The sequence below is a fragment of the Polistes dominula genome, unplaced genomic scaffold, assembly GCF_049000335.1.
Source record: "Polistes dominula isolate Pdom_NZ unplaced genomic scaffold, Pdom_raw_medaka contig_82, whole genome shotgun sequence".
NCBI lineage: Eukaryota > Metazoa > Arthropoda > Insecta > Hymenoptera > Vespidae > Polistes > Polistes dominula.
Window position 1 is genome coordinate 1,824,161 of NW_028301046.1, and position 22,892 is coordinate 1,847,052.

The following is a 22,892-nucleotide window of genomic DNA, read 5'->3' on the forward strand; positions in this document are numbered from 1 at the left end:
TCAAGATAAATCATTCGGATTTAAACCAATCGAATATGAAGTGGATATTTAATAAAAAAAAAAAAAAATATAATTGATGAAAGATAATATGAAAATATTTGTTTTTTTATCAAAGTTGATAATAAAAGAGAGAAAAATATTATTTTATAAAATAAAATATTGTAAAAGTAAGTTTGCCATGATGACACGATGTCTACTGACGCGAACGGAAACCATTAAGTGAAGAAAAAAAAGAAAAAAGTTTAAAAAAGAAAGAATTGAAAAGAAAGAAGAAAATAGATAGAAAGATAGAGAGAGAACAAAGATGTACGAGTGGAATGCGAAATACGTGCACGACTCGGCTCGCAATTCTTGGATTCCATGGCGATTGTGGGCGATATGAATCGAAGAATCGGTACTTTTACTCCTTTTTGAGATGTACGTTCATTTTTCTTGTGTTTCTTTTTTTTTTTATCTTTCATATCTCTTAACGTGTAATTTACATAATCAAGATAATCCATCTTCTTTCAAAAGATTTCGAACAAAAATTATTACTCGGTTTCTTCAATAACGCACTCAAAAGTAAATACTAAATTATTTTACAGACAAATTGCAATTAATTAATATAAATAATTGTATATTGTTAGGTTTATAATTTAATATTATAATTTAATTTTATATAATATTATATAAATTATTAATTATATTATATAATTTTATATAATATTATATTTAATATTATAATTTAAATTTAATATTATAAATTATATATATATATTAAAATTAATTATTAATAATTAAAATTTTTTTTATTATAATTTAATATTATATAAAATTATTATGTTTGTATATTATGTCAATTATGTTAATATGTTTATACATAACATCAATAACATAATCTTTCAATTAATTCCTACCAACATTTATCGCTAAATATTTAATCAACTTTGACGAATATATAATTAAATATTAAATTATAAAAAAAAGAAAAAACATCAAGTATATTAATAATGAAATTCAAATGATAATTAAATATTACAAATTTTCAATATTTATCATGTAGAATATAAATAAAGGTTGTTGAACCGTATTACGTAAATTTTCTAGAGAACCTGCCAAGATTAAAAAGGTGATTCTCAAGATTCCGTTTCGAGAGCATCGATGACGCACACATGGAGCTTGTTTCTTGAGCTCTTGCTTGAGGCACGTAGTCAAGAGGATTAATCGTTTGAATTTCGTGCTTCGTGATACGACTGGCTACCGAGGAATCTGCGACGAACGGGATCATCTTCGTGAACCCACGCACATAAGTTTCATTCGTTAAAGAGAAAACACTTTGAAATGAACCGCTTCTCAATATATTGTCGATAAATCTTTCAACGTTTTCTATTTAAAAAAAAAAAAAAATACTAATTTTAAAAACGAAGTGATGTTATTTAAAATTTTAATTTTGGGTTATAAATTTTATTTATTTTCTTTTATATATTTTTTTTTAAATAATTTAGATTCTAATGATCCAACAAATGTCTTAGTTTAGATTAATATACAAATTAATGTTACATTTATATAATATAAATAAATTAAATAAATAAATATATAATAGAAATAATTAAAAATATATTTTTTAATATAAATAAATAATAATTATAAATAAAAATAAATTGAATTTAATGCAAAAGTTATTACACGAATTTCCCTTGACCAAAATATTCTATAAAAATATTCGATAAATTGTATTATAATTAATATTAAATATATTATTGATTTATTTATAAATTAACAATAACATTTCAAGCAACACATAATATATAAATATACTTTTGAGTAATGATTAATACAGATGATATTATATTTCATAATGATTTCTAAAGAAATGTTTGATATTATTAAATTCTAAGAAAATAGGACCTCGTTGAAAGTTGAAACTTTAAGGTGTGTGTATAAATATATATATGTATGTATGTGTGAGAAAGGACAAAGAAATAGCCGAAAGATAATCGAGGACATTGGAGATGTTGGAGCAAACCCAAAGGAGGATCCTGACCTCACAGGAAGATAAATCGTCGTGGGATCTCCAGGTTCTTCGTGTTCGTTCTCTCCTACCTTCGAGTCTTCCTTCCCTAAGACATAACATTCTCCCTTTTCTTCTATCTATCTCTTTTCTACCTTCAAGACTCCTTAGTTTCTTCGAGCAAGTTAATCTCATTTACTCACCTGTACCACCTGACCCTCTCCCCATACTTCCTGAAATCTCGAGTTACGCAGTTTTAACATTTTGGTACTTTGTTTACTCCCTCTTGTTCGAAAAATTCAATGAAAATTACAAAGTTGAAAAATTGATTGGGGAAAAAAAAAACAAATATTTTTTCATATTTAAACATTGTTTAAAATTATTTTATAATTTTTTTCTTCTTGTTGAATGTGTTATACAAATGATTGATATTAAATTACAAGAGAGTATCCTTAATGATAATAACAAATGTTTTTAAGAGATCTATACAAGTGTTAACGATAACCTACTGAGAAAACGGTTCATATGTTTTGACACGCCTCGAGAGAGGTCACGCTTCTCTAAATGCCACACATTAATCTTGTCCCTCTTGACTAGCCCAAGAGGGTACTACTCGTATTTTACCAAAATTTTAACTTGATCTAAGAAAAGCCGAAAGGATGAACGAGATATATATATTACAATTTATTACATTTAGGTAATATATTATATAAAATTAATATATATTATAATATTAATATATATAATTATTAAATACTTAAATTTATTATTAAATATCTCAATAAATATATAAATTACGTGTCACGTTGTTTGTCCGCAATGGACTCCTAAACTACTAAACCGATTTTAATCAAATTTTGCATACTGAGTGCAATTTCATCCAACTTGAAAGATAGGATAGTTTATATCTCAATTTATAATCGCAATATTATTTTATTGCGAAGACGTGTGTATCGGACTGATTGTGTGCCACAGCAATGCGTGGCGGAGCATCTCTAGTATTATATATATATTCATTATAATTATATTTAACGAGATACAGTAGTAGTTACGTTTAATAGATAATACTAAAAAATATCTATCAGTGTGTAGTAAATATAATACGTTAGTTAAGAAGTAAGAAATCTTGACTAGTAACATTACGCAGGACTTCCGTTCAATGCCAACTATCTTTCTTACTTGATGTCATATTTTCAAAGTGCGTAGGAAGTTTAACGCAGATGATGTTAAGAATTTAGACACGATAAGAGATACTAACTTACGACTATACTACAATACTACTATACACTACATATATGTATATTATAAATATTTCGATTGAAAAATAGGATTAAAGGCGTGGCCTGTCATGGCCTTGGCATCTTATCGATAATATTGCGAATCTCTTCAACTCGTGAATCTATCGAAAGATCGAAAAAGGGATTGCTCTCTCTCTCTCTGTCTCTCTCTTTCTCTCTTTCTCTTGGGAAAATAGCTTGAAGCTAGTCACGAGGTATTGTAAGGATTCCCTACTTGCTGCTTCCCTTCGAGAAATTCTCGGATATATGGATCCGGTTCGTGAAAGAGAGCCATCGTTCGGTCTTCTTACCGAAGCGATTATGTAAAACGCGTTTCCACGGGTGGCCTCGTCCTAGCTACGTCCTAGCTTGGGCATCATCGTCCTTTCTCATTCTCCATCGTCCTTTGCACTCTCCAACCATTTACTATCCTAACTATCCTTCTCTCTCTCTTTCTTTCTCTCTTCCCATCATCCCCCCATCAACTCCCTTTTTCTCCTTCCTTTTCTCTCCGGATTTTTTTATTTCTTTTCTTCTTTTTTTTCTTTCATCTATCTATCTCTCTCTCTCTCTCTCTCTCTTTCCTTCTAGACGACCCCATCCTTTTTCCCGACTGCGTTTTATGGCATGAACGTTCATGGAATATAGCGTGGGTGCATCCACCCACCCAGATATCCGTTCCTTTTCATTCTCTTTATTTTCTCGAACACGCCGAGAACTTGGCTTTCGACTTATTTGCTTTCGTTTCGTCATTTTTTTTTTCTTTTTTTTTTTCCTCTTCTCTTTTATTTTTTTTTATTTTTTTTTAGCAAAGTGTCATGTCTTTGGGTATTGTAAAGTTGGATAGATTATTTAACACGTTTAACATTATTTTTTTCTAAGTCTTAAGTATACGTCATAAAGTTTGATTGAATAATACTTTATAATGAAGAAGAAATGTTTTTTTTTTTTTTTATATTTAATTATTTTCAATTTTAATTGAAAACGAAGGTTGTTACCTAAGATCGATTAAGAACGGTGTGAACGCGTTGAAAATTAAAATCAACGTATTTCCATTGAAGATTTATGAAAAGTAATCATTCCATTATTTTCTTTTGTATTAAAAAAAAAAAAAAAAAAAAAAAATTAAAAAAAGAAAAGAAAGAAAGAAAGAAAAAAAGGTGATCCTATTTTCGAGTTGCAACCATAATCAGTAACACAAAAGAAACGGATATTAGCAGTCGAGAAATTCGAGCCAACTTTTGACTTTTCACGCTAACTGAACGCCGGTCCAATTAGTAGAAAGAAAGAAAGAAAGAAAGAAAGAAAGAAAGAAAGAGCAAAAAAAAAAAAGGAAGGAAATTGTTCCCTACGGTTGGTCGAATTGAGACAATGTGAAAAGGAAAGGAAAGCAAGCAAGCAAACCAAAGAGAGTCTAAAGCTGATGCTGGTGCTGCTGCTACTGCTGCTGCCCAATGGCCCCAACGAATTCTACTTCTTCAGATTTCGGTTGGTTCTGACCCTGTTGTATGCCACACCAGATTGTTGAGGGAACTTTCACGACTTCTTACTTTTGCTTTGCCGACAAACGAAAAAAGGGACCGTTCCAAGAAACCGTTGGTATAACACACTGGCCGACGTTAGTCCTAACACTCGTGTTGCACTTAAAAAAAAAAAAAAAAAAAAACAAGAAACAGAAAGAGAGAAAGAAGATGAAAACCCTTAATAACGAAGGGGGACCATTGTTCCCGCGAAATGTTCGCACGTGTGGAATAATAGGAGCATGTTTTGGAGTGAGGTGTTATAGTCCCTTCTTCATCCGTGTGTGCAAAGAGACACTAGCCGCAAGAGGGGGACGATTATACACAGAGCATACCTCTTTTCATCATACCTTTACTATACCAAAACAACCTAACAGCAAGCATCTCTTTGCTTTCTCGACCTACAACTACTTGTAAACCATACTAGGATCATCTCTCGTGTACTCCTTCAACACTTGCAAACGCGTTCATGGAAATTCTATTCACATTTTCTATTTCTATAACCAACATAACCACCCTCCTCCCAACTATCTTTTCAATGCATCGTTATTTGCACTTTACTTGATGACGTTGGAACACTGAGGTATTTTAAATTGAGTATTTAATAAAAAAAAAAATTCTTTTTAAATATAAAATAAATTAATTAAATAAATGAATGAACTAATATTACTAGTACTACACTAAAATACTACTAGCAATACTACTAGCATAAAATAAATTAATGAACAAATTTAACATTAATCTAAATTAAATTAAATTAACATTAAAGTAGTACTAGTACTATACTAGCTAGTATTACTAGTATTAGCTAGTAGTATTGTACTAGTACTACACGAAAATATTACTAGCAATACTACTAGCATAAAATAAATTAATGAACAAAATTAACATTAATCTAAATTAAATTAAATTAACATTATTGTAGTACTAGTACTAAACTAGCTAGTAGTACTAGTACTAGTTAGTAGTATAGTACTAGTACTACATTAAAATACTACTAGCAATACTACTAGCATAAAATAAATTAATGAACACAATTAACATTAATCGTTCACTATTATATTAGTTTATATAGGAAAATATTAAAATTCAAATATCAAATATGAAAATTCACATATAAAATATTCAAATTCATATATATGTCATTGAGTTTGTTCCCCCCCATGAGAATCTTTTCATTTCCTAAGCAAGGCATTTCTATGAAAATGTTGAATAAGATTAAGCTGAAACATCTTTAAGATACCCACACCATATGCTCCAAACTCGACGAAGACGATGACAACAACCAACACACTAACTAACCGGACTCGTCGTCGTTCTCGAATTAATTTAACTCCACGCGTTTCTTCAAATCCTCGCGCTTCTTGCATAACAAATGTCGCGTGAGATTTCCTTTGATTAAATCCTTTGACGGCGCATTTAAAAGAAGAATCTTTTTTCACCCTCGTTTCCGTATAAATCCGTTCTAAAGAATTTTCTTTCAATGTTGCATTTCTCTCTCTCTCTCTCTTTTGGATGATGATTCGAGTTGAATTAAGAAAAAAAAAAAATAAAATTGAAAAGTAAAAGTACAACAGCAAAATTTTCTCACGTACGAAAGTGTTTGGAAAAAAAAAAAAAAAAAAAAATAACAGGAAGCGAGATGAGGAAAAGAACGTGAGATCCTTGTGAGAATCAAATATTTTTCTTTATTATTTTTTTTTTAATTCATAATATCTCACGAACGTGCTCCAGCTGTACTACGACATATTAGTGATCCAACATTGACAAAAAATATTCGATATAATACATACTATATGCTTATATGTTTAATATCCAAATTTATATTCATATATTACACCATCAAGATTCAATAATAAACGATCCATAATTTTTGAAAGACCCTTTAAAAATACATAACCATCAATAAACCACGAAGATAACCAGGTATCACACAACACCACCCACCGATGTCTCAATAAAACGTTTACCTATGAAAAAAAAAAATAAAAAATAAAAAACCGGTTGAAAATTGTTCGTGTAACCAACTTCGTCGTTGTTTGGGTATCGAAAAATGATGCGCCCCTGCAGTGTGAGAACCTTGGAAACCTACTATGTGTATTCTATCAAAAGATCGTGAGTATAGATTCAAGGGCATCGAGTTAACAAATAGAAGAAGAGGTACAAGAGAAAAACAGAGAGAGAGAGAGAGAAGACAAAAAAAAATTGAAGGGAAGAAGAAGTTAAACGTGCCCGACCTGCTCTAATGCATTTTACTGTAGTTGATCTAACGTGTTTGTATAATATCTACTCTCTCTCTCTCTCTCTCTCTCTCTGTCTTTCATTCTCTCTTTCTACTTTTCTTTTATTACTTTCTTCTTCTCCTTCTATTTATCTAGGTAGATAAATATCTATCTCCCTTGCTATCTTTCCACGAACTTCTTTACTCTTTTAGTATGACACTAACCGATTCAAATCTTTCTTTCTATTTTTCTTTCTCTCTTTCAAGTTTGTTTCTTAACGAGAACCACCACAACAATTTCTATCGAACCCTGATATACAACTGCAATAATATATCTAACTATAAATGGGAGAAAATAGAAAGCATCTATACATGGTATTAAAACCAACGACATTCACTTGCAATCTTGACTTCTTTGCAAATTTAACTCGACGATTTATGTTGACGTATTTTACGTTTCATTCATTTTACTTTGTAAATTCTTGATTTATTGGATACTATACGGAAATATATATATATATATATATATATATATATATGTTGAATAGTTCGAAAGTGGATTATTATTTGAAAATAATCGAGGAGAGTTAAATATACGATTTATTATATTATTTCATTAATAATTTTATCCTTTACTGTAAAATAATTTGATTTGTAAGATATAGTTGTTAATGATTGATACTTGGCTTTTAAAAAGATATTTTTCAATTTTTTCTATAATATAATTTTTTTTTTTATATAATTTAATATAATTAACTTTATATAATTTTCTATAATATAATCTTTTTTTTTTGTATATAATTTTTTTTATATTATTTAATATATATTTATATATAATTTAATATAATTAATTTTCTATAATTTTCTATAATATAATCTTTTTTTTATATTATTTCATATATTTTAATATAATTTAATATAATTAATTTTATATAATTTTTTATAATTTAATTATCCTATAATATTAAAAAAAATTTTCTACAATATCATAGCTTTAAGAAAACAAAGAAAAGTAAATTTATTTAAATAAAATAAATGTAATAATAATAAAAAAAAAAAACTAAAAAAATGTCATTTATATTTGACATGTTTAAAAAAATTATGACTACTATTATTATTTCTTCGTCATTATTTTGTATTTTATCTACAATAAATGTGTACAAGTCCGATATGCATGTGTCAGCGTGTTATCAAGAAGATGACTTTAGGCTCATCGTACGAGCATGTAATTTCCGACGAGCAAATATTTGTACCTTGTTATGCTCAAGAGAACATTCCTCCTTCTTGGGGGACACCCCACGACGTTTGTTTTATTTCGATGACCCTTCAGGGGTGATTGGACACGACACTTTTACTCCTACTTCGAACCCCATTGAGATTTTAAATGGTTTAACGAGCTTAACTCAAATGATTTTCACATCTCACATTTATTTTTAACCTTTTATTTTAATATCATTCAAATGTACTCGATCAAAATCATCGGAATGCGTGAGAATTAATTCGATAAGAACAAAAAAAAAATTGTTTTTTAAAATAATTTTTAGGAATATGTAAATTATAATTAGAAATTTAATAATAAATTTATTTAATAATTAAATAATTTAAATAATAAATTATATTTCTTATTAAAATGTCTTTTTAATCTTAATTTGAACTTCTTGCCATGACATGCATTCGAAGAATTGTAATAAAAGCGATTGTGTAATAAAATAAGGACAAAGTTGTTGAAATTTAAGAGTACCTGAGTAAAGACATTTTTTCTATCACGGTAGAATAAATCGGTTGGCACATTTATTAAAAGAAACGTAATCACTATTTGTCTTCGGTTGGAATATATTTAAAAAAAAAAAAAAAAAAAAAAAAAAAAAAGAAGAAAAGAAAAGTCTCATTGCGACCGTTGGTATTCATCTCATTTTCAACGATCATTCTCGAATAAAAGTTTATTTCTTGGCAAACGATACTAAAAGAAGAAAGAAAATAAAAAAAAAGGAATGAAAATAGAGAAGGAAATAATACTCGGACGAAATTTTCTTTTAATCAGAATCGTTCGTATGAAAAAAAAAAAAAAAAAAAGGGACGACGAGTCGTTGTGATAATCATGAAGAAAAGGACACGTTCAGAAACGATTGTGGTCGAACGAATGAGTATAAAGCTTTGTCAGTGAGTTAGTGTATGAGTGAGTCCTGGAAAGTTTGGGCCAGCACTTCTGTGAACGTTCCGGTAATTAAACCTATTCGAAAATTACACCTAACGAATATTTGGTCGCGTTTACCTGAGCAACGAGGTCTCTCGATCTGTGATTTCAATCTTTTTATTATACTATAGTTTATCATACATCTAATTTAATTTCTATGATTTAGAGCGTGAATATCAGATTAATGAATTTTAGATTTGTGTGTTTTATATTTAAATTAATATTTATTAGGTAAATTTAAAAAAAAAATTCTAAATTTAATTTTAAATTAATTTACAAATTAATACTCTTCTAATTTAATTTCTATAACAAAGTTGTGAACCAACAAAATTGTGTGCTTTATAAATTAATATTTATCAAATAAATTTAAAAAAAAAATTCTAAATTAAAATTTATATTATTTTATTTTATTTTATATATTTATTAATTTTAAATTAATTTACAAATTAATACTCTTCTAATTTAATTTCTATAACAAAGTTGTGAACCAACAAAATTGTGTGCTTTATAAATTAATATTTATCAAATAAATTTAACAAAAATTTTATAAATTTAAATTAATTTTATTTTATATATTAATTAATTGTAAATTAATTTAAAAATTAATACTCTTCTAATTAAATTTCTATAACAAAGTTGTGAACCAACAAAATTGTGTGCTTTATAAATTAATATTTATCAAATAAATTTTATAAAAATTCTAAATTTAAATTTAAATTAATTTTCTTTTATTTTATATATTTATATTAATTTTAAATTAATTTAAAAATTAATATTGTATCATACAATTTATAACTCAATTTAATAAAAAAAACCATTTGATCTTAGATTACACGATGAACTATCTTAACAAGTTTGTTTTACCTTTTCAAAAAAACACCCCTAAAAAGAAATGAAAAATACGTATGAAAAGATAAAAGACAAGTAAAAACATAAACGGACATTGTTGTTAATACAAAACCCAAAGAGGGATAGGTAAAAGGGGTGGTGATTACGCGAAAGGTACGTGACATGTGCATAATAACGAATGGTTTGAAAAAAGTAAAGCAAAGATGTGAAAAAGAGAAAGAGAAACAGGAGAGAATGAAGGACGAAAGATGGAGGAGAAGGTTGGAGGAGGTGGAGAAGGTGGAGAGTTTTGCCAGTACGGATATTAGTCGTCTAGCCAGCCTCGAGGGGGTTGTCGCGCATCGAAAAATAACGCCTAGAAATAACGATGATGCTGCCTCAGGCACGTTTCTACGAAGAAAGGAGAGTGTGTAATTCGGGGCCTTGGATTATTTTCATTTTTCAAAACCCCTTTTAGAGAAAAACTTAATAAATCCCTTTTTCATTTAACACCTTTGGATTACACCAAAGTATTGTTTTTCTACAATACAAATTAAAGATTTAATTATTTCTTATCAAATTAACCGCTTAAGCAACATTCATTTTGAAAGAAAAAACGGCAAAAAAAAAATCATTGTTTTTTTTTTCATAAAAACATAGTTTTGAAGATTGTTTTGACAAAAAAAAAAAAAATTAAAAAAATACAGAAATAATGAATATTTTTATGTTAATTGTGGATTTGATTCCACATTGCAGAGAAGAGCCGAATATTGCAATGTTACACGTACGTTAACTTTTTAATCTTTTTTTTTTTTTGAATTAATATTTCGGAAAAAACATTTTTCGTACAGAAACAATTCTTTTTTCTTTGCTTTCACATTTTTATTTTCAATTTTCTATTATATTTGAGTGTAAAAAAATCATAGAAATATAAAATAATAGGCCGCTCGAGTTAACTCAAGCGTGCTGTTTAAGGGGTTAAATAATTAATTAAATTATTTTTCAAGAACAAATTGAAAAAGAAATAATCCAAACGTAAATTACATTTTTCATTTTACTCGATTTTTCATTTTAACACAATCTTTCTCACGTATCGTGCAACATTATCAGATATTAACTATTGAATTACAGGTTGCAAGTAGTAAAAGAATCCAACTAAAAAGAAGTTGATTATAAACGTTTTTACCTCATTCCTCTATACGTTTCCATATTCATTAACGATAGGTACTTGAATAAAGAGTATAATCATGAGGTTGAAAACGTTATATAGGAAATCTTATTATTCCTGACTCGTGTGGAAATACGTTCGATGTTCCACATATCGTTCGGTATTCTAAAGGACGTGAAATGTTCCGAGAGTTCACCATCAGTCGACAGGATATGGGCAAACAACAACGATCACATATCCTACGCATACATTTAACACGTGTTTATAAACCACCCTATCCCATACCATCATACCATGTCCACAATAATGCTCGTTCATTTTCAGAATCAACGTTATTAATATTTCCAAAATTACGTAGTTACATTACGAAATTTACATTATTTATATAATTATTAAATTTAATATAATCAATACACAAATTCTTTGTTAATCATTGAATTTTTAATAAATAATAATATTCTAATTATTGAAATAAAAAATAAAAAAAAATGAGAATATATTCTATACGAGGTTTATTAAACTTTTATTTAATTTACGTTATTAATTTAATTAAACAAATAATTTTAATAATGTATGCTTAATCTATATATGAAACTTTATATGTATATATGACATCCTGTATAAATTGTAGATGAAAATTATTCCAGTAATAAATTTCACTTTACCCAAATAACACCTTTTGTTCTTTGGTCAGCCCACATCCTAGTGTGTTCTATAATCTTGATTTTCGTGGGAATACGATTGGGTCCGCCCTATAAGTCAGCACGCGACCATTACGTACCGTTTGATCCTTCGATTCGATTGCACGGCCCATGTCGAAGCTAATGGTCCAAACAGGAAACCGAAGAGTACTTATGCATTTATCCGTACGATCGAATTCCGTTCTCCTTTCCGACTTTACGCGAAGCCGCGAAAGCCAACTTTCACGGTCAGATTCGACGATATTTTTTTTTATTATTTATTTATTTATTCATTTTTTTCTGAAAATTTATTTATCATGTTTCCTAATACTCTCATGAAAAGATTTTACTATGATTTATATTATATTATTTCTTTTGTCATTACGATGAAACGTTTTAAATCGATCATAGCATTAATATCTTCTTGTTTTTTTTTTTAACTTTTAGATAACAGAAAAAAAATTCTATTAGAACTATAAATCGTAAGTGGTTAAAAGCATCTCGTAATTCTATCGACTTGTTTCTTTCTTTTCTTTTCTTTTCTTTTTTTTTTTTTTTTGGTCATGCTTTTAAAGAGATACTTTTACAACCGTAAGGAGTTTTATCTATGCTTTAAACTAAAAGATTGACGATTCTTAAGTGGCCTAAGTGCTACTACCCTAATTACAAATTTACGTAACGTCAAACACGAAATTGAAACTTTTACTTTATATTTTTCATAACATTTTTAATGGGTTTTTAGTTATGGCTAACTTTCTTTCAACAGTTTCTACTTAAATTGTGTCGTCAAAATAAAATCTAAAAACACGATTTACGATTTACAATTAACCTATTAAAATATGAATTAAAAAAAAAAAATTTTTTTTTAAATATTTTTTGAAAAGACATGTTTTATATTCAAAAAAAAAAAAATGATTGAAAGTTCCAATATGAAATTCGACGGAAATGAACGAGGGAGAATTGGCGAGTAAAAAGTTTCGAACTAACGGATGTTGCTCATAATTCAAAGAAAGACAGTACCGGACGCGAGCAAAAATATGGTGGTACGAATGTGTATGGTGGTGGTGCTGGTTGATGTGGTGGTGGTGGTGGTAGTGGTGCGAGTATGGTGGCACGAGCATGCTACTACCATCATACCCCATGCAAAGCCCTATCTGATCGATTTAACTAAACGCCTTCACTATATCACCCTTAACTGATCTTCACCTTTCACCCTTTTATATACGGTAGACTGGGTTCCTAGTTTTCATGGTGTATCGTACCTCTTTAACGCTTTTCTAAATTCTTCAATTTTGTTTAACACACGATCAAACTACTTCTAATTTCAATTTGTTTTCAAAGATAATTTTATTATTAAATTATTACGAATGATTAGATCGTAATTAAATAATTTTGTTTTTTTTTTTTATTTAAAGAAAAAGGGAAATATTTTTTTACAAATTTTCTTTTAAAGTTCTTTAGAAAGAAATAAATTGTACGAAAAGTTAATTTATTTTATTATAAAGTTAGTTTTAAAAAGTAAAGTTATTTTATTAAAAGTTAGTTATTTTATTATTCAATTATTATGATTAAATTTATTTTTATTACATATATTAAATAATTTGTTTTTTTTTTATTTAGGGAAAAAGGAAAATTTCTATTCATAAATTTTCTTTTACAATTCCTTGGAAATAAATATCTTGATTGGCCCGTCAAGCGTGAGAACCGAGATAAGTGTAAAACTACTTGAAAGATAATAAATAAAAAGGTTTTCTTTTTATGTTAATTTTTTCTAAAACACCCAAGGTGTTTTAACCCTTTGATTATAATATTCTATCACGAAGAAACAAGTAATTGAAAGTATATGAAGTATATTATATAAGTAAAATCACAAATTATATTCTTTACCATATCGTGTTGAACGACGAAGAAGACAACGAAGAAGACTACAAGAAAACAGGTAAATTCTTGAAGTTAGGAAAGGTGAGTGAACGTAAGAAATTCTTAACACGAAATACTTTTCCGATAGGCCCAAAGGCCATTGTGCGAACCTTCTCGAATTATCATAATTCATGTGTGTTAGTACGTTTGAATTTTCGTATTGGTGAATATAATGAATTTTTTTTTTATTTACCCAAATTTATTCTTATATTATTCATAATAAATCGCAAATTTTTCCATAGTATTTTAAATGAGCACGAATTCGTATAAACAATTTTTAAATATTATATTCAAAAAAAAAAAAAAAGAAAAAAAGATCTTTTCACGTTGAACATTGGTAATAGTGGTGAATAGTGTGAATGATCTATCGATCATTCGAAACAATGACCAACAATTCAAATATATTTCTTATCTCATTGAAAATTCAAGAAATTCGCGTTTCCCTTTTACGAATAGGGAGAAGAAGGTGTTTCGAATGCTTCTCTTTCTCTCTATGTGAAATCCTTTGAAAGATTCTTACTTGAGAAATGTCAATGACGGATCTAGGAATTTATCATACGTATATATATTTCACTATATATATTATATATCGTATATCGAAAATGGTGCTTACTGTCTTTCGTCTAAATTCGCGGGATGTTTTATCGAATAACCAAAAGGAATGTGAAATCGATGATATTTATACGGGGAAAGTTATTTAACAAAAAAAAAAAACAAAAAAATAAGAAACTTTAACATTCATTCGATTCAAGTAGTAGAAGAACAATTGAACATTCATCTAAGAGGATGAACTAACATAAGCGAATATCGATGACGTTATTGTGACATACGATGTATCTACTCGGTGTTATATAAATGTGTTTGTCTTTGTTTGTGTGTGTATGTATATGTATATTTTCTATGTATGTAAATGTATGACCGGTTGCACGGTTTATTACTAGCGATTATCGCTATGCTAATGGGACGTATACCTACTACTCTTCCTAAGGACGAGTCTTCTTGCAGTTAGAAAACTGCAAAAGAGTGTACAGTGAGAGAAAGAGAGAGAGAGACAGAGAGAGAGAGCAAGAAGCACGCCCTAATTGAAGAACTTTTAATTGCTCCCAGTAATTAAGAAAACCTTTAAGATCTTCCTTCTTCTTTTCCCAACATCGACATAGTTATCTCGAATTTTCTTCTGCGATGATACAGCTCTCTCTCTCTCTCTCTCTCACTCTCTCTCTCTCTCTTATATATTAATTTTTTTTTTTATTAATCCGTTCCGAGTTTCTTTATACTTTCATTCATTAAATTGTACCGACGTTATTATCTTATAAAAAAATAGAAAAAGAAGTGAGATTTGTGACCATTCGTTTTTAATGAAATCGCATTTTCAAATGTATTTTTAAAAGATAAAAATAAATTCACGATCTAGATATATATATATCTATATATGTTATACTTTTTTATATTATCTTTCGTGATACAAAGGAAATCTTTTTATGGTTAGAGCTTAGTGTGCAGAGACAATGATTGGCAAGCGTCTAGAGGATGTTATTTCGTGTGCCAGACGAAAAACGAAAAGACTTTATTTTTATCACCGTCTCCTCTTCTTTCTCTCTGGAACGACACACACATACACACACACACACACACACATACACAAACATACACTACTTCTACCATCTTCTCTAAGATCAAAAAACTGGCTGTTTCGTGAGACGTAGGCGTCACTTTGAGCTTGCCAAAAATAAGACAAGAATGTACTTATATCGAGGTAATTGACACTAAAGATTTATTTTAATTTATTTACCAAAAATATTATTATGATTTTACGTGTATCTATTTCTAATCGACCATATTAGAAAGTTTCAACATTCCTTCTTTCTATTCATTCAGTTTTTTTGTTCAAGTGAAAACTTGTTCTTTTCTTTTCTTTTCATTTCTTTTCTTTTCTTTTCTTTCAATACAAAAGGTAACACGATGAACATGCAAGAATATTATTCCTTCATCGTATCTTCTCGGATTAGTAAACGATCATTTGACACAGTAAAAAAAAAAAAAATAGAAAAAGGTTAGTTTGAATATTGACCGAAACGTTAGAAGAGTTGTCACAACGTTTCTTAGTTTAATTCACACGTTGCGTTATACCAAAATGTTTGCTTTTAACTTTGCTCAATAACTTCTTCTATCGTTTGTTCTTCTCATACCAACCAACCAACCAACCAACCAACCAACCAACCAACCAACCAACCTTCTTTCTTTCTTTATTTCTTTCATCTCCGAATACTTTAGTCACACATGATCTAAGTTTATTCTAACGAGGTGTTACTTTTCTTACTTTCTTTTTTACTTACTTACTTTCTTCTCATTTCTATTCTTTTCGGAATGTTTATTTTTTTTTTTTTTTTTTTTTTTTTTTTTTGAGAAAATAATTTATATTGTTATAAACAGGATGTTCGAAATAAAATGTTTCGTAATTTTCTACACCAGAATAAACTTTTGTAAAAAGTATAATCAAGTTTATCAGATTTATGTTTATTACAACAAGTTTATTATCCATTTGTGTAATATTCATTCGTTCAAGAAGGATTTGCGGAAAATCTTCTTAAGTCCGTTCTCGAGAGACCACAAGCGATTGGGCAAAATCGATTGTTCGATTAAATCAACGTTATCGATGTTATACTTTGATTCCTACGATGTTTCGAGATTATCTTTGGAATTAGGATTAATCCGATAGGTTAATACTACAATCGATTAAACCTATTGAAATTTATTTATTTATTTAATTAATTTTTCTGTCAATATTACGTACGATTATTAACGCATATTTTATTACAAATTTCGGTACTTACGTATTAACGCAATTGCAACAAAAATTCCGCTAATGCGCCAATAAAGAACAACCTTGTTGTTTGCACACAGCAACCATTAGGGTTGTGTCAGGGTTTTGTCAGGGTTTCGTCAAGATTATGGCGACAGCATCAGGTGAATGAAAATAGAGACTGTTTTGAATCAATGTTAAATTCTATACCGGCCCATTTTCCATCGAAATCCGATTGACTACATTTTACAAATAAAATCTTTTGAATTTTGAAAGCGTTTTGATTTTAAATAAAGTTTTTTATTCTATGATTTGTTGTAACAAATTAAAGTGTAAATTGGCGCATTAGCGAAATTTTGCGTTAATACGTAAGTACCAAAATTTCTTTCAAATATTATACAACTGATCACATGAAAATGTTGTAATTTTGAATTAAAAAGATTAAAAAAAACATTTTGAACAAATTTGGAAATTTTTTTTTCCTTGTATGTATTTTTTTTAATAATATAAATGATTACACACCAAGATAATAATACATGATTCTTAACCCTTTACGTATATTGCGATCTAGATTATTATCATTCAGCGATAATTCGTTGCCGTTTTCTTTAATGTTATTGGAACGAGAACGAGTATATCGAAAATGGAGATCGTTCGGGATCGGTAATTCCGTAATTTCCTCTGATTAATTTGTCCGGTGTGGAGCAATCAGAGAGAAAGTACTTACATCTTTCGAGGAAACTATTATCGAAAATGGCATGTTCGTTCGTTCGTTCATTCATTCATTCATTCGATCGATCGATCGATCGAATCGCACCATTCGATCTCATCGCGGTATCACAAACGTTTCACTTTATCTTTCAACTTTGATCCTATACTCATCTTTTATCATAAACAAGATGAAACATTTTGAAGAACTTTTGTAAGACAAATATTCTCATTTAATTGTTGATCATTTTTTTTTTTTTTATTTAATATATTATATTAAATAAGAAAAATATATGCATACATGTGTATAAGTATATTTATACGATGTACACACTAACGATAAGTATCATGCACAGGTGTACCAATAATAGTACGGTTATAATAACATAGAACGTGATACTCCCATAAGTGAACCCCCCTCCCCCCTCCCCCCTCCCCCCTCCCCGTAACGAACGTCGACACGTACAAGAACAAGTAATCTGTGTTACGGGAAAACAAGTAACGATATCGTATCCGCTTTGTAAAAGCAACTTTTGCACGAGACGCAACCACTTTTCTTTTTTACAAACCGTAAGGTCCTTTCCATCGAATTTCTCCAATAAAACTCGATTGAAATTGATCTCTCTCCCTCTCCCTCTCTCTGTCTTTCTTTCTCTCTTGTATAAATCGATTGCGTCATTAAAAACATGTTCGATAACAGCTACAAATTTGATCATTCCTTTCCAATCAATCGATATTTATTTCCATTAAATTACAACTAATTATATTCGATTACATTTGACAAAGATATTAATAGACAAAAATATATCCGTAATCAAATATAATTGTTTTTTATCAAATTAAAAATGACGAAGTGTTTCACGTCACACACATATATATATAAAAGTACTATTACATAGAAATGAATAGACCTATCGGTAAATGAAAAACTACTTTAATTATCATCTATGTAATCTTTTATCTATCATTATTCTCTTTCATTCTTTCTATCTATGTCTATGTCATATACCATACTGTTAGTGGGTGGACGTAAACGAATTCACCGGGCCAACTAATTCGTTCGTTTATTTTCCGCTTTTACGTTGAATAGAAATGCTACTCTTTCTTTCACACTGACAAAGTATTCCATAGTCGAGAATCGTATTCATTCCGTATAATATCGTATCGCGGTGTTTTTAAGCAGCGTTTTAATGAAATCTCTACTGCACACCGAACACTATGAATGGTATGGGTGTGTTGCAGTACTATTATTTCATTACCGATTACTTTTTTTTTCTGTACTCTTTCGTTCGTACAACGATATCTCTACCCTCCCACCTCCTCCACCCCCACTTCCACCTCCACCTCCTCCTCCTCCTCTTTTTTATCGTCTCATTCTCGTGTTATTTACATTACTCATATACTTATCTATTCATGTAATACTCATAGTATTGTACTACTGTATGCAACATTTGATCGATCTTAAACGTTTTTATCGTATTTCTGTGATTTCAAATACATCCTGTAATCGTAAATTTTCTTTCTTATTCTCGAGAAATCTCTTTATCATTCGACAGGATCACACTACCTACCTACGACTTCAAACTTTCATCGACCATTTCCCGTCCCCTTCGTAGTTTTTTTCTTAAACGTCCGTCCGTCCGTCCGTCCGTTTGAATGTATGTATACATTTGTAAATTTAATTTTTAAACGATATTTCTCGTATGTTTTATTAAAACGGTGAGGTTTTGTATTTGTATGTATGTATGTATATATATATATATATATGTATGTATTCATGTATGTGTGGACATTGATTAAATACACGTATCGAATGAAATACGTATGCCAAATACAATTGAGTATTGTTAGAGTAGTTTCTATGAAATTTGATATTATTTTTTGGTTGCATTTTATTCATTCGTTTAATCGTAGTTACAATCGCTAGAGTATAGATTTCGTACTATTTCATGATAATAACAAACAAAGTGAAATATTAGATTGATCATTATTTTAATTGGTGGACGATATTTCTTGGAAAACGATGAATGAACGAATGAATGAATGAAATAACGTTTGTGAAAGATACAACATGCACATGTATCAAAAAATTGTCTAAAAGTTAACCATAAGAGAAAAATAATCACACCATGGGATTAATAAATTTGATCTAAAGGTGGGGGGACCACCATGGCGCCACTTCGTCATCTTTCGAAAAGAATTCTTATCTCTTTGAAGAATTTTATGGCATTCCAAGTTGAAAGGAACTTTGGGGGCTAATAACAAACCATCTCTTCTACCCTTTCTCGATCCTTTTACTATGGTCTCCTCTAAATCTTTCCACTTTCCCTCTTTTTTATTTTCCGTTATCTTCCTCTTCTTCTTCTTCTTCCTTCTCTTCTCTTCTATTTCTTTTTCTTTTTCTTTTTCTTTTTCTTTTTGATCCCTTCTTTATTTTCTCGTTCCAGCACGTGTGCTTTATTAGAGAAACGATGATTCTTTCCAATCCCAAGTTTCATCTTCCTCATTCGTCTCTCCTCACGAAACTTTATAATTCTTTATGGGAATAATAATGGAATGAAAAAAAAAAAAAAAAGGAAAAAAGAAAAACGAGAAAGGGCTTTTTCGTTAATTTGAAACCGTGAAAACTAACCACCATAAAACATTCATTAAACATTATATAAACATCCTGTTGAATTTATCTATGATTTATTTATCCGACAAACAAGACGAACTTCTTGTTTTTTTTATTTTTATTTAGTCAAGAGAATTGACTGTAATCTAAATTAGACGATGTCTGTGGTTGATGTTAACCATAGAACAAAATTATATGATAAGACGAATCCATTCGCTTTTTTTTTCTCTCGTCATAAATTAATTTAAAATTATATTCGTAAAGGAAATAAAAAAAAAAAAAAAAAATACAAAATGATATTCCATTGGAATGCCGAGGTCAGCGTATCAAGTGACCAGAAGCATTTCTTTCGAAAAAAAAAAAAACGAGATCTCGATTTGGTTAGATAAAATCGTATAAAAAGCGTCGAGTATGTTCGAATAAATAAAACCAAAAAAAAAAAAAAAACGAAAAAAACTATAGAAATAAAAGTCAATTGCCAAAGAGCCCATAAACGAAGCCATGTGTTTTGAATTCGATAGTAAGTAGTACGGAATGAAAAGGAATATAACTCGAGAGTCTTTTTCGAGGGTTCTTCTTATTCTTCTTCTTCTTCTTCTTCTTCATCTTCTTCTTGTCTAAGGTAAAACGAGTTTGAGTCGAGTCACGATTTTCCTACTAGCCTAACCGTTTCGAAAGATCATTATCTAACGACATTAAGAATAAGAGATAGAGATTAAAAAGAAAATAAAAATAAAAAGAAACAAGACAAAGAAGTAAACAAGAAAGAAAAGATTTTTTACCTTGACAAGCAGGTGTATCGGTTGACTGACGCTCAGTGGCTTGCCCCTTCTAGGTTTGCCTCCTGCACCACCCAAACACTTTATCCACGGCATTCCTCGACTATTTTCACGATCCTTTTTCTTTCTATTATTCGTACTATCTTTTTTGATTTCGCGAGGATCCCCCCTGTTGCCAGCTTTTGCCAGGCTCCTCGATCTTTCCTCCCTCTTAACCCTTTCCTTCGTATCCTCCAGCCTGTCTGCTTTATTTTTATCACTTTTTCACAGATATAAACCCTTCTCCTCTTAAATATATATCTATCTTTCTCTCTCTCTTTTATTATTATTATTATTATTATTATTATTATTCTCTTTCTTATTAAGGTTTTACAATTTTCCCAATGTTCACATCGTTCTCGTTTAATTGCTGCATTTCTCTACTTGTTTTTTTTTTTTTTGTATGTCTATCTTATTTAATATTCCCCGTTATTTCTCTTAGATTTTTTGTCTTCTATTTTTTAAGTATTTTTATTTTTATTGTCTTTTTCTTTCCTTTTTCTTTTTAGTACCGGTAGAAGCTAGTAAATCTTAACTGTCTCTCTCTCTCTCTCTCTCTCCACCCTTTTCGAGTCTTCGTGACTGAAGGTATTAATTCCTCACGTCAACGAGTTTACACGAACGAGAAACACGTATATTGTTGTTGTTGTTGTTGTTGTTGTAGTATCATCCTCTTCTTTTTCTTTTTCTTCTCGTTAGGATGCAACACCGAAACACGCCCGTAGAAATTCATGAATGAACTGACGTTAGGATTTTCATCGATTTGACGATAATAAGTTATCAACTTTGTTAGTTGATGATATATCACGCTGTTACTATCATCGCTTACTCTCGTGTTACCAACTTCCGCGGTTTGACGTAATACTCGGCTGTTGTTGACCGTGAATTCTATAGTCCAGTTTAGAAATAGAAAAAATAAAAGATAGAGAGAGAGAGAGAGAGAGAGAGAGATACGGAATGAAAGATTTAATCGTAATGGTAAAAAGGAGTGTCTCGATCGCACGCACAATTCTCCACTACCAACCACCAAGGACAGATCTAAACGATCGATCGAAGTAAGATTGAATGAAAGAATAAGAACGAGATAAATAGAGAGAGAAAGAGAGAGAGAGAGAGTAAAAAAGATAGAAACTTCGTTCCAGACGATCGATCGTTGCTCCTTTTCGATGACTATGACGATGATGTTGATGTTACTGTTGATGTTGTTTATCGTTGTTGTTGTTGTTGACAATGATGTTATATAAATCGAAGAACAAATTTTAATAATAATAAAAGATTTTCAAAATACGAATGATAGTAAAATTATGAAAGAAAAGAAGCAACGATAGTTCGTTTTATTCGATTTTACGACCTCGTGTAAGGCCGTCGAGGGAACGAACACCAGCTACGTCCTCGCGCGCGTGCGGTTCTCGCAAGACTGCCGCCTATCGTGTTCTCTCTATCGGTTGGCTTTATACGCGCTCGTTGACAGTCGCGTCAATCCGACGGATCTTCCTCCTACGAGTTGAATTACAATAAAAAAAAAAAAAAAATAAAGATATAAAAATATAGAAAAGAATCAAACGTTATAATAATAATAATAATAATACGTAATGATTCTTATGACAATTTTTTTTTTTTTAATCGAACCACTCTCTTATCTCCGTTATTTTTTTTCTCTTTTTTTTTGACAGAAATTAACACATCATCGATTTGTTCATCGAATTTCTCTCTCTCTCTCTCTCTTTCTTTCTCTTTCTATCTTTGTTTATATCAAATGTTTTTTTTTTATTTTCAATATAAATTCGTTAATTTTGTAATCAAAAACACGTGTAGTTCTCACGTGAAAGGTGTGATTTTAAAAGAAGATTTTACGAGATGCGTTATACTCGTACGTAAAAGAATGTGTATATATATGTGTGCGTGTAAATGTGTATTCTTTCGACCAGCTCGCCCCGCGGTCTACAGTCGACTGACAGAAAATACCGAGCGAGAGCCCGTCTTCGGCCGCCAGGCAGGCAGACGGGTGTGGATAGAGGGACCGAAGGGAGAAGGGAGGCAAAAGGGTGCCAGAGGGAAGCCGATGGCTCGACATAGAGGGGCGGAAGGAACCAGCAATCCGTGTCGAATGCAGCGCTCTGTTCAGTTAGTTTTTCCTCTCTCTCTCTCTTT

General features: G+C 29.9%; 1 protein-coding gene across 8 annotated transcripts in view; it reads right to left on the reverse strand.

Moving 5' to 3' along the window:
- The window catches only part of by (focal adhesion protein tensin), a 202,944-nt gene extending 180,782 nt beyond the window's left edge, over window positions 1–22,162 (reverse strand). For 3 of the 8 annotated variants that reach the window (XM_015320820.2, XM_089175332.1, XM_015320813.2), the window contains exon 1: window positions 20,706–22,160. In XM_015320820.2, the coding sequence (XP_015176306.2) occupies window positions 20,706–20,798 (93 nt within the window). In that variant the 5' untranslated portion in view covers window positions 20,799–22,160. Of the gene's footprint in view, window positions 1–20,705 lie in introns of all 8 variants that reach the window. The other 5 variants (XM_015320809.2, XM_015320808.2, XM_015320807.2 and 2 more) reach the window with 5 other exon arrangements.
- Window positions 22,163–22,892: the final 730 nt, after the last annotated feature.